Genomic DNA, 13,736 nt, shown 5'->3' with positions numbered 1-13,736 from the left:
CCAGCAGGAACCAGCCCTTCAGACACACCTCGTCCTTTCCTTCCTTCCTTGGTTCATGTAAATAGAGAAACAGTAGCGCACACGCACGCACGCACGCACGCACGCACGCACGCACGCACGCACGCACGCACGCACGCACGCACGCACGCACACACACACACACACACACACACACACACACACACACACACACACACACACACACACACACACACACACACACACGAGACCATTTTTCACATTCATTCACACACACTCCAGCATACTCGAGCACTGGGCATTACTCGTTACATCTATCACATTTCAAGAAACAACACAACGGCTCAAACTGATGTTGGTGTTTGCCTTCAATCTAATTCATGTTGAATACCATAGTTACCTGAGAAGATCCTAATACTGTGTTGCACTGAAGACCAGTCTTTCGCTTCACCATCACACGTACCTCGTACCAATGTAACAGTCAGTTTGAAAGCTTGTGCATTTTAAAACATGTCTGACAAGCCACAAGAATTTGTCGCAGAATGTAATTCTTTTAAACAACAGAAGACGGTTTAATCCGTGCAAAGCCCAGTACCAATGCCCTGACTGTCTTACAAGAAGAATATCAAGAGTTTGTTTGCGTGAATGAACTGAACAACAGTAGAGTTGTTAAGCAGATTGTGTCGCAAATTATTGCACACTGTTTCTTTAAGTGTGTGTGGTATTTAACTTGCAAACATTGCCTCCCCCTCCCCCTCTCTCTCTCTTCCCCTCTCCCTCCATCTCTCTCTTTCTCTTTTTTTCTCTTTCTTTCTTCATGGGAAGAAGAGTGTGTCCATTTTCTCCTCCCCTACCCACTTTACTAGACAGCAGTTGTTAAATACAGCAAGTATAGTGAGTTGCACACACACACTCGGTCACCATGCTGAGCTCTCTGCTTTTGTTGTGTTCTGGAGTCTTCCTCCTCTTCCTCCTCTTCCGGGTAAGAAGACCGAAGAACTTTCCTCCTGGACCCACAGCACTTCCCCTGCTGGGTAACTTACTGGAGCTCAGCCCACAGGACCCACTACAGAGTTTCAAGAAGGTAGCAGCACACACACACACTCTCACAAACAGCATAATACCGCCATTTTTAAAGGCCAAGGCAAGACTAGAATGTTTTTGAATCATGAATAGCCTGCAGACCGTCTCACAAGCCTGTTCTTGTTGATTATGAACAAACATAACAGAAGAGGTCCGAAGATATGAGCATCTTTACAAACCCTCTTTAAACACTTGTAAGGACGCTCAAATGACCGCGAATTCATGGAGAGAATAGGCTACTATCCCATTCTCACAGGAGAAATCAGCAACAGCAATTTGAGCATATTTGTCAAACGCGATAAAAGATACTGCTCTGATATATTATTCCATACTGAATATTCTGTTTAGATCAAAGGTTTGTTTTGACATACCGTCATATTTCAGATGATAGTTAGGTAATAGGCTATTGACATTTAAAAACTGTTGACAGCATTGTTTGGAGAGAACGCGCTAATTCACCGAACAAATACTTTCATATTCATTTCCCACCACTTGTTAGCCATGTCATCCATTCATATTGATGTGAATCAATCAATTGCACCCCTGAGGCAAGCGATAGAATGGAGCCTGGTCTGCTCATATACAAAAGTTAACATTAACGTGAAGTGGCGTTAACTTGCGGCGAACACCATTGTATTACAAGCACTAACATTGACTCATGATGAGAAGGTACACCTGGCGATTCTCTCGCCTTCTATCTTTCATCTTTGAATAATGAAACTTATAAACACGTCGTTTTAAAGCGCTGTGGCCGTCATTAAAATATGTATCAATAAACGAACTTCTGCATCATGTGATCTGTCTTTTTTTCGCCACTGGTACTGAATTGCCAACATTTGTATTTCGTGTAACAAATGTATTCATTTTCCTTTGTCCCGCTGCAATAAATACGCTTACTTCACTCAACATTCAGAAGGGAAAGGGAGATAACCCTGGAGTTAAGAATATAGATCACTTCGGCTCTGGAGCAGTAAACAAAAGTCTCCCCTGTAATCTCAGACTACGATTAGCAGGAAAGGTTAACAACAGGCAAATTAATAAAATACAATACTTAATAGACTAACAATACAATATTTATTTGTTTGAGTGTTGTTGTTTAGTGCAATGGGGGTGTATGATCGTTATAGTCTATAAAGTAAGGCATTTTCAACAGAAAAATCTCCCGTTCATCGTGTCCATTCGCGTCATGGGGTAGGCAAAAAAACGTTTCTCCACCTACTGTTTTGGCGTTGAATCGCTTTGCAACACGCACAACCCTTGGGGAACCTAAAGGAACTAGGTGAACTAGGTAGAAGTTCGCCATTGTCTTAGCTATGTACAATGTTTGCCATGCGATGTATGGATGGCTCTTCCGTGACGGTATGTTATATGTTTGTGTCTTACAGATGCGGTGATTGTGGTGAAATGTAGTTGTCGTGTTTGTGTGCAAAATAAACATTGTGTTTGTATCTCGCTCTGGCTACTCCATTTGTCCTGTTCAAGAACAATGTTAGCGGTAACGGGCAACCGCACCGTTACAGGTGTAAATCAAGCATTAGTGTGTGTGTGTGTGTGTGTGTGCGTGTGTTTAGCTGGCAGAGCGCTATGGTCCTGTCTACAGTCTGTACATTGGTCCTCGCCCTGTGGTGGTGTTGGCCAATCTGCAGGTCATCAGAGAAGCACTGGTCACTAGAGCCACGGAGTTTGCTGGACGACCAGATCACATGATGATTTCTCATATCACGCAATGCAAAGGTAAAATAACAATGTGTGTGTGTGTGTGTGTGATCTATTGGATTATTGTTTGGTTGTGGTTGTGGTTTATTGGTTTTACTGTGTTCCAGATTTACATTTGTGCATTTTAAATAGTTAGGTGTGTGTGCATCATGATTAAACACATGCTGTGTTTCAGGTGTGATTATGGCAGATTACGGTCCAAAATGGCAAGAGCACCGGCGCTTTGCCCTGACCACACTGCGTAACTTTGGGATGGGGAAGCGCACCATGGAGGAGAAGATTCTGGAAGAGACCCGACACATCTGCACCGAGCTGGAGAAACATGCAGGTACCTCAACTTACTCTTGGATGGGGTGTTATGCAGCTTTTGTCAATTAGGGTGCAGTATAATGCAAAATGTTTTTCTGTAGATAAATGTTTTGCTGCTGTATGCTTTGACACACACTCCTATCTATGAGCAGCTGTAAACTTAAGGATAATGTTTTGACTATGAAATAATAAGCAGTTAATGCTGATTGATTTGTTGATTCCCTGCTAGTTTTCTAAAAAAATATTTCAAAAACATTGTTCAAACCTTTCATATTACGTGACAAACCTTTAATATTAGGGCTTCCTGCATTATTTGAGTTTGAACAACACAGCACAAAACCAGACAAGACACTTTTTCATCCCTGAAACAAAATTTCTCTCTCTCTCACTCTTTCTCACTCTCTCTTTCTCTCCCTTTCCCCCTGTTTCTCTTGCTCTGCCTGTGTGTGTGTATGTGTGAGTGTATCAAAACATATTATCTGTGTGTGTGTGTGTGTGTGTGCACGTGTGTGTCTTTCAAAAACATATCATCCCTCTCTTTCTTTCTCATTCCTTCTCTCTCCCTCTCTTTAGGGAAGTCTATGGACCCCCAGTATCTCTTCCACTATGCTGCCTCTGACATCATCTGTTCCGTTATTTTTGGCTCTCGATTTGACTACGATGATCCTTACTTCAAGAAACTCATTGTCATGATTGTGGAATTGACTACATTAATCCTTGACCCTTGGGCAATGGTATCTTTCATACTTATATCTATATATAAATGATATTTTTATATTGATATTTGTTCTGTAAAAAGCAGGAATGTGTATATTGTTTGCTTTAACATTTAAAAAAATCTAAATAGGTTAATGCCACTACAGAATCATATCTTGATAATTGATGAATTTAAAAGTTTCTTTCATTTCAAATTTAAATTAATTTACAGTTTTGACATGTCGCCTCTTCTTCCCTCTTGATACAGATCTATGAAATTGCTCCATTCATGAGGCGATTCCCTCTGCCGTTCAATCGAGCTTTTGACGTAAACATACGCATCAAAAGTCACATATTCAAAGTGGTTAGTGAGCATAAAGACTCATGGGTTTCAGGCCAGCCTAGAGACCTCATCGACTGCTATCTGGACGAGATGGAGAAAGTGAGTGTGTGGGACAGAATTAGTTAGCAAATGAGAATATGAAAATGCCATGCTGAACGTCCTAGTAAAAGCTGTGTGTGTGTGTATTGATGTGTGTGTGTGTGTGTGTGTGTTTAGAGGGCAGACAAAGGTACCTCCTTTGAAGACAGTCAGCTGGTGGCCATCTTGTTTGACCTCCTGCTTGCTGGGACAGACACCACCTCCAACACCCTGAGGACAGCAACACTCTACCTCATGACCCATCCTCACATACAGGGTATGAGGTCAAACTCCCCCTTCATCAAATACAGAGTTGTTTTGTAAAGACATGTGTTGTGGGTATGCTGAATGTGTGTCTGTGTTTGTGTGTGTGTGTGTGTGTGTGTGTGTGTGTGTGTGCACACACTCAGAACGCTGCTACCAGGAGATAGAGGAAGTGCTGGGGTCTCGTGAGCAGGTGTTGTTTGAGGACCGCCATGCCATGCCTTACGTCCAGGCCATGATCCATGAGGCCCAGAGAGTGGCAGATACTGTTCCTTTGAGTGTGTTCCACACCACCACCGCAGACACACACATCCAGGGTTACAGCATTCCCAAGGTAACAGTATAGACCAGTACACCCCAGTACAGACCAGTACAGACGAGTACACCCCAGTACAGACCAGTACAGACCAGTACACAACAGTTACACCTAGTTACAGCACAGAGTACACCAATACCTAGCTTATCATTAGCTTCTTGATTAGCGATAGCAGCTGAACTGCCTGTTGAATGTAGAAAGAGTATTGCCCTTGCATCTGATGCAGTTGGATTACTTGATCTTGCCTTCTAAACCACCATGGGAGTAAACAAGGCCCTAACTTCCTTTCTCTCTTAACTTCTCTCTATCTCTCTCTCTCTCTAGGGCACGATGATCATTCCTTATCTGTCCTCAGCACTTCATGAGGAAGGCCAGTGGAAGTCCCCGCATGACTTCAACCCCGATAACTTCCTGAACGAGAGGGGAGAGTTTGTCAAGCCTGATGCCTTCATGCCCTTTTCTACAGGTAGCACACATACTGTATTTAATTATTTCTGACATTATTACAAACGGTGTTGTACTCCTATGAAGCAGTGTTTCTTTGCCAGTGTTGATCATTGGGTTGGTTTAGTATGTGAAGTAGTTGTGAATCCTATGGTGTTTACTGCAGTATGTCATTGGGTTGGTTTAGTATGTGAAGTAGTTGTGAATCCTATGGTGTTTACAGCAGTATATCATTGGGTTGGTTTAGTATGTGAAGTAGTTGGGAATCCTATGGTGTTAACTGCAGTATGTCTTCTGGTTCTTCACACAGGTTCTCGTATGTGTCTCGGGGAGGGGCTTGCTCGCATGGAACTCTTTCTCATCCTGGTCACGTTGCTGCGCCGCTTCCGATTGGTCTGGCCAGAGGAGAGGGGTGTTCCTGACTATGGCATGGTTTTGGGCGGCACACTGGCACCCAAACCTTTCCAGGTCACTGTCCACCTGAGAGGGGCATGAACTATTAATTGCTCAAATGTTTCCTTTTTATGGTCAATCCCATACACATCTGTATACAAAAACTGACATTCATTACTGGTCAGTTTTTTGTGTCAAGCAACTACACATTTGTACTGTGCACTGATGACTGCATCATTAAAGTCTCTACTTTATTTTAAGCACCTTGATACAATTGTATTGTTTTGGCTCTATATTGAATTGAATGTGTACTCAAAGTATTTTTTGTACTCTTGAGTATGACTTGTGTGAAGTCGAGGGATGTTCTGTTAGGTGCCAATCGCCACCGGTTGTCCGGTCAGAACAGAAGGATGCCAAATTCCCAATAAATATGTTTATTTATTTACACACACACACACACACACAATCATGACATAGACCATGAAAGCCATGAATAGCTTTGATGTAACCATGTTACAATGAACATTGAATGCTGTGAACGAACCGTGCCGTAGTTCTCATGGTCTTACAAAACACGAATCGTCCGACAACTGCTTCTGCTGATGATGCTCTGCTCCAGCTTCTCTCGACCAATACTGAACAGAGGTGGGTCCGGTTTATTTAGTGGTAACTAGATGATGTGATGGACAGGTCAAATCAGAATCAGGTTTTATTGGCCAAGTAAGTTTGCACAAATAAGGAATTTGACTTGGTAAAGTGACTCTCAGTGTGCTTACACAAAATATACATTACAACACAATACAAAACAAACAGTGCAACGGTCTAAGAAGTTTAAGAAAGTATATACACAAGGCGGAATGGCTATATACAGTAGCTGTGAAACAGTAGTGCAAAGAAGAAGTGGAGAGTGCGAGAAGTGCAGGGATAAATATATATGCTACAATGGGTTAGCTGTTCAGTAGTGAGGTTCAGGTTGGCACTGATGATCTTTTCAGCAGACCTGACTGTCCGTTGGAGTCTGTTCTTATCCAGTTTGGTGGCCGATCCAAACCAGACTGTGATTGATGTGCACAGAACTGACTCTATGACTGCGGTGTAGAACATGATCAGCAGCTCCTGAGGCAGGTTGTACTTCCTAAGCTGGCGCAGGAAGTACATCCTCTGCTGGGCCTTCTTGATGATTGTGTTGACATTGGGTTCCCACTTCAGGTTCCGGGAGATTGTGGATCCCAGAAACCTGAAGGATTCCACAGCCAACACAGTGTTGTTGAGTATGGTGAGGGGGGGGGGCAGTGCTGGGGGGCTCCTCCTGAAGTCCACTGTCATCTCCACGGTTTTAAGCGTGTTCAGCTCTAGGTTGTTGCGACCGCACCACAGGACCAGCTGTTCAACTTCCCGCCTATATGCAGACTCATCATCATCACGGATGAGGCCGATGACTGATGTGTCGTCTGCAAATTTTAGGAGTTTAACAGATGGGTCTCCTGAGGTGCAGTCGTTGGTGTAGAGGGAGAAGAGCAGTGGGGAGAGCACGCATCCCTGAGGTGCACCAGTGCTGACTGACCGGGTGCTGGATGTTGTTTCACCCAGCCTCACCTGCTGCTTCCTGTCCATCAGGAAGTTTGTGATCCACTGACAGGTGGAGGCAGGCACAGTGAGTTGGTGAGGAGGACTTCTGGGATGATGGTGTTGAACGCCGAGCTGAAGTCCACGAACAGCATCCTTGCATAGGTCCCTGGGGAGTCGAGGTGTTGCAGGATGTAGTGCAGCCCCATGTTGACTGCATCATCCACTGACCTGTTTGCCCGGTAGGCAAACTGCAGAGGGTCCAGCAGGAGGCCTGTGATGCCCTTCAGATGGGTCAATACCAGTCTCTCAAAGGATTTCATGACCACAGACGTCAGGGCGACGGGCCTGTAGTCATTCAGTCCAGTGATGGAGGATTTCTTGGGAACCGGGATGATGGTGGAGCGTTTGAGGCAGGAGGGGACTTCACACAGCTCCAGAGATCTGTTGAAGATCCGTGTGAAGAAAAGGGCATTCTGATAGGCTATCTCTTATCAGTGCGATCTGGGGAGTCATGAAACAGTCTTGGGGGAACCGAAAACCGTATGGTCACCTTCTGTGGACGTGAACCCCATGCACCAGGGACGTGCACAGGAGGGTGCTAAGGTTGCCCGTGCAACTGCCTGTCTGCCCTCCTCAACTCAAGTTGCCCCTCTGAAGGAATTTTTTTTTGTTTTAAATAGTATAACGACTGCAGAATTTCATGTAGGCCTAGATAAAAAAAATCGTGGAATGTGTGCGAGGGGGCTTGGCGGCGGCGGTTAGTGATCGTCCCTGACAATTTCACAGTTTCAAGTGATATAGGCTGAATATGTGCGCGGGGGAGGGGCGTAGCGGCGGCGGTTACAAAAATTAACGTGTTGCCCTTTCTTTCCAGGACAGAGCAAAAGCCCTTCAAAATTCCTGTGCACGTCCCTGCCACGCACAGCCCATGGAACTCTGGGAACACAGGATCACAGCCCATGGAACTCTGGGAACACAGGATTGGTTGACCTCTCTGTGTCCCCAAGTATCGTGTGTGACCTACACAACGGGGTGCACAGCTGGACACCGCTGGGAAAGGCAACCTTCTGAACAGGAAAAGGATACATTTCTCAACAACAATACTTAGTACCTAACTTAAACGATACAAAACCAGTCAACCACTGTCTTCAACAGCATACCAATTGGAGCTGTAAATTAACTTTGGCTCCTTCAACATACGTTCAGCAAATCGGCTCCTTCAACATACATTTAACAAATTATTAAACATAAATGTTACAGTACATTTCTCATAACAATAAAGGACTCACTGGGTAAAATACAAAGCAAAACTTAAGCAATAAAAATCACTTTAAGATTGCTTGAACCTGACTTCATCAAAGAGCAGTGCAAGGAAAGGCAGGGCAAGTTATAGCACAATGTATACAGATTGGTAAAAGTGCTTTACAAATGAGCAGATAAGAGAACAAAGATACATAATAGATTAAAACTGAAAAGTACATTGTAAAGGAAACATAGAAAGATAGTGGTGTGTTCTTCTCCAGTGTGTAGACACTGTAGCTGGTGTGTAATGATGAAACATATCTAAGAGGTAATGTGGTCAATTCTTTTGGTTTTCGTAAGAACTCTAGCAGCTGCATTTTGTAGAAACTGAAGCTGTTTGATGGCCTTTTTAGGAAGGCCTGTGAAAAGACCACTGCTTTAGTCGACCCAGCTGGAGGTAAGGCATGAATGATGATTTTCTAAATCATGATGACACAAGGCCACTAAGTCACATGGTTGGAACTGAGAGTGAGTTTGCTTTTAATAATGGCCATCAATACACAACCCAGACATCAAAACCCCAGTGAAAGGTGGAGTAATGTTGGTAATGGTAATGCTGGTAGGGTGGTAATGTTGCTGGTATAACATCTTTTTACTGTCTATTTCTGCTAAGAACCGCTCACAGGTGAAAAATAGGCTCCACAAAACTCTACATGACACATGCCATCTCTCTGTGCATGCTCTAACCTGTTAACATGGGTGTGAGGGACCGAGGCGCCCACCCCACGTTTTGGGAAATGGGGGCGATTGGACTCGGTGGTGAAGTAGAGGAAATAAAAGGTGCATGAGATGATGTGTTCAAGGATGTAAGGCTAAGTAAATGGAAGTACTCCTTCTCTTCCACCCCCATGCACCCTTTAAATCAGAAGTCGCCAACCCGTTGATCGCGATCGACGTGTCGATCTCGAAGACCTTCCCTGTCGATCTCCAAATACAAAAAAAAAAAAATTTGGAACATTTTCTGAAGTGTCTTCTGAAATGTTTAAATGTTTTCCTACGGACTTCGGAAGACCAACGTCAGAAAAGATCTCCGCCTGATTCATGAACGCCAGCTATTTAAATCCGAGGATGTCCGTAGAGTTGATGTGAACGTAATCACCAACGATTTCTCACAAATTTAGCCCTTCCCACTAAATGCCCCTTCTAAAGCAGCTTGCACACTGCCCCGACAAACGGCAACATTCTCCAACAAACGCCAACAAACACCGACAGTTGGGTCAGCGTGCACCAGCAGTTGGTGTTTGTTGGTCATTCTCGGGTACTGTCGGAAGAGTTCCACATGTTCAGTCGGATTGGGTAAAGTTGCAGAATGTCTGCCCAATGTAGAGATTTCCAACATTCTGACAGCTCGCAACTAGGCTCAACTCGCGTGCATAACATCCTCGAGCTCTCTTGGATGTCGTTGTTATGTTGGTTATCGGCCAGTTTGTTAAAAAAAACGATATCCTAAGTCTATTTATAGATTAACGTTATGTATTATCTTACCCAAACGAACGGTTTTCCAGACAGATATTTGTCTATTTTAACTTCTACGACTAGTTTAACACTGCAACGTGTTTCTAAATATTAGTATTAATGTTAAAGGTGACACGTTACATGAGTACGTTTGCGCTTATGTTAGTTATCGGCCACTCCCACTTCATTCCAATTACCGCGTTGGTTTTTCGAAATATTAATATGCACGCATACTGTCGTATTAAAAGTTTTGCACCCCTCTGAGGCTGCATGATAATTTACTCTGCACTGTAAAAAAAAATCCGTAAAAAAACGGTAAATTACTGGCAGCTACGGCTGCCAAACAAAAACCGTAAAATTAAAGTAAAACATCCTAATTCAAATAAAGTGTGAAAACACTATATTTACAGATATTTCCATTAAAGGATTTGCATAGAAACACTGTTATTTTATAGATTTTCCCTCAATTAATACAATCAAACACTATTAATAAAGTGACAGCCCTAACAGTTCAGCAGAGAAAAACTGTTATTTTACAGATTCTTCCTAATTTATTACGAGCAAACACCTTTAATTAAGTCAGGGTACTAAAAGTATAGCAGAGAAACATTGTTATTTTACAATGTTTCCTTCGTTAACTAAGATTAAACACCTTCAATAAAGTGGCAGCCTTAACAGTTTTGCAGAGAAACACTGTTATTTTACAGATTTCCTCTCAATTAATACAATCAAACACCTTCAATTAAGTGACAGCCCTAACAGTTCAGCAGAGAAAACTGTTATTTTACAGATTTTTTGTATCTATTATTAAGATCGAACACTTTCAATAAAGTGACAGTACTACAAGTTTAGCAAAAAATGCTGTTATTTTACAGATTCTTCCTAATTTATTACAAGTATAGCAGAGAAACATTGTTATTTTACAATGTTTCCTTTGTTAATTAAGATTAAACACCTTCAATAAAGTGGCAGCCCTAACAGTTTTGCAGAGAAACACTGTTATTTTACAGATTTTCCCTCATTTATTACAATGAAACACCTTCAATTAAGTGATGGTACTATACATTTAAAGTGTTGACACATGCTCAAGATTGTAAAATTAGGGTTTTATTTTGGAAGACAAAAATAAAAACTCTAAAAGTACTGTATAAAATGGATTACAATTATTTCAAACCTTGACCTTGCAGTGTTTGTGTTTAGAGTTTATGTTTAAACAAAACAGATACATCTACAAGTTCAAAATTAAGTTAAGTAAAAAAAGCATGGCACAAAAGGTCAATTAATTTGTACCAGAAGTCGACAGTGCAACATAGCAGATAAAGAGCAATCCTCCTCCAAATTGTTAGCAGTCAGCTGGATCCATCCCTGCATGGTGCATCAGGGGGGAAAAGAGAAAAAAGGACATACAGTGTTAATCACTGAAAAGTTTTTTAAAAGTCTGATAACATTTTTGCTATTCCTAGCATAAACAAATTGTATTTACACCGAGTCCTAACTGGATACAAGCGTACGACTGTCGCGTAACATCGGACGCTCTCTGTCCACACTGAATCCGTCAAATTCACTTCTGTTACATCATGTAAACTAACCACGTTACTATGACTTCATGTGCTACACAGCTTTCAACGCGAGAAAACGCAGAAAACCAGGCAATCGAAGTGCTTGTAGTCACGTCGCTCGCGTCCCTTTGCTTGCGTTGCATCCAGTTAGGACTGGTTTTCTGTGTTTTTTCGTGTTGAAAACTCTGTAACACATGAAGTCATAGTAACTTGGTTAGTTTACATGATGTAACAGAAGTGAATTTGACGGATTCAGTGTGGACAGAGAGCGTCTGATGCGACACGACAGAGCAGCGTTCAGTGAGCAACTATAGGCAAATGAGCTCGAGCGACTTCCGGTTACGATTTTTCAAAATAAAAGTCCCGTATTAGCCCCGTGTTTTCTTAAACTATCAGAGATATTAATTTCATAGTAACATCAAAATGGGTTAAAAACGATTCACTGATGTTACAAAAGTATGGTTTTCTTGTTTTAATATAATGAACAATGACTAAACAGACAATATTGTATTAAGAAAAAGTAAAACACACCCCAATATGCTGATAAAAGGATTATGCCTTCATTAAAGTTGGTTGAACTTGTTCAGAACTGTAAAGAAAGGGTAAAATATGTTTAGCAGTCATTATTCTGGTCATTCACTGTGAAAAAACACTTGACACACAGATCACAGAGGTGAAAAGGGATTATCTCCAATGCCAGGGTATTGCCATGTGACACGTATCACACTTTGCTGATGAAACTAAAGATTGTGTCTCAATAAAAGTGGGGTGGAATATGTTCAGGACACTCCAAACATTAAATAAAATGTGTGAAGTAGTTGAGATTTACGTCCCTGAAGGCTCCACAATACTTTAAACATAGGTGATCAGACAGGCGAAAATGCATTATCTTCAATGGCAGGGCCATGTGACATGTATCGCTCTTTGCTGAAAAAACTAAAGATTGTGTCTCAATGAAAGGGGGGTGGAATATGTTCAGGACACTCCAAACATTAAATAAAATGTGTGAAGTAGTTGAGATTTACGTCCCTGGATGCTCCATAATACTTTAAACATAGGCCTACACACAGGCGAAAATGCATTATGTTCAATGGCAGGGCCATGTGACATGTATCACTCTTTGCTGAAAAAACTAAAGATTGTGTCTCAATGAAAGGGGGGTGGAATATGTTCAGGACACTCCAAACATTAAATAAAATGTGTGAAGTAGTTGAGATTTACGTCCCTGAAGGCTCCACAATACTTTAAACATAGGCCTACACACAGGCGAAAATGCATTACCTTAAATGGCAGGGCCATGTGATACGTATTACACTTTGCTGATTAAACTAAAGATTGTGTCTCAATAAAAGGGGGGTGGAATATGTTCAGGACACTCCAAACATTGAATAAAATGTGTGAAGTAGTTGAGATTTACGTCCCTGAAGGCTCCACAATACTTTAAACATAGGCCTACACACAGGCGAAAATGCATTATCTTCAATGGCAGGGCCATGTGACATGTATCACTCTTTGCTGAAAAAACTAAAGATTGTGTCTCAATGAAAGGGGGGTGGAATATGTTCAGGACACTCCAAACATTAAATAAAATGTGTGAAGTAGTTGAGATTTACGTCCCTGAAGGCTCCACAATACTTTAAACATAGGTGATCAGACAGGCGAAAATGCATTATCTATAATGGCAGGGCCATGTGACATGTATCACTCTTTGCTGAAAAAACTAAAGATTGTGTCTCAATGAAAGGGGGGTGGAATATGTTCAGGACACTCCAAACATTAAATAAAATGTGTGAAGTAGTTGAGATTTACGTCCCTGAATGCTCCACAATACTTTAAACATAGGTGATCAGACAGGCGAAAATGCATTATGTTCAATGGCAGGGCCATGTGACACGTACGTTTAAAGTATTGTGGAGAACTCAGGGACGTAAATCTCAACTACTTCACACATTTTATTTAATGTTTGGAGTGTCCTGAACATATTCCACCCCCCTTTCATTGAGACACAATCTTCAGTTTTTTCAGCAAAGAGTGATACATGTCACATGGCCCTGCCATTGAAGATAATGCATTTTCGCCTGTCTGATCACCTATGTTTAAAGTATTGTGGAGCATTCAGGGACGTAAATCTCAACTACTTCACACATTTTATTTAATGTTTGGAGTGTCCTGAACATATTCCACCCCCCTTTCATTGAGACACAATCTTTAGTTTTTTCAGCAAAGAGTG

At 41.9% G+C, this 13,736-nt stretch overlaps 1 protein-coding gene across 2 annotated transcripts; it reads left to right on the top strand.

Moving 5' to 3' along the window:
* Positions 1 to 740: 740 nt before the first annotated feature.
* LOC105892615 (cytochrome P450 2B4-like) lies at positions 741 to 5,881 on the top strand. Of its 2 annotated transcripts, none has more exons than XM_031560628.1 (9): positions 741 to 1,063; positions 2,634 to 2,796; positions 2,954 to 3,106; positions 3,661 to 3,821; positions 4,052 to 4,225; positions 4,343 to 4,481; positions 4,615 to 4,802; positions 5,109 to 5,250; positions 5,539 to 5,881. In XM_031560628.1, exons 1-9 carry the CDS (start codon positions 902 to 904, stop codon positions 5,721 to 5,723), a joined length of 1,467 nt encoding a protein of 488 aa, XP_031416488.1. In that variant the 5' UTR covers positions 741 to 901; the 3' UTR covers positions 5,724 to 5,881. The 2 variants fall into 2 exon arrangements, with proteins under 2 accessions (XP_031416488.1, XP_031416489.1); XM_031560629.2 differs by lacking the exon at positions 741 to 1,063 and adding an exon at positions 2,316 to 2,421.
* Positions 5,882 to 13,736: the final 7,855 nt, after the last annotated feature.

This window comes from Clupea harengus, chromosome 23 (genome assembly GCF_900700415.2).
Source record: "Clupea harengus chromosome 23, Ch_v2.0.2, whole genome shotgun sequence".
NCBI classification, from domain to species: Eukaryota; Metazoa; Chordata; class Actinopteri; order Clupeiformes; family Clupeidae; genus Clupea; species Clupea harengus.
This window is presented reverse-complemented; position numbering and strand designations above follow the sequence as displayed.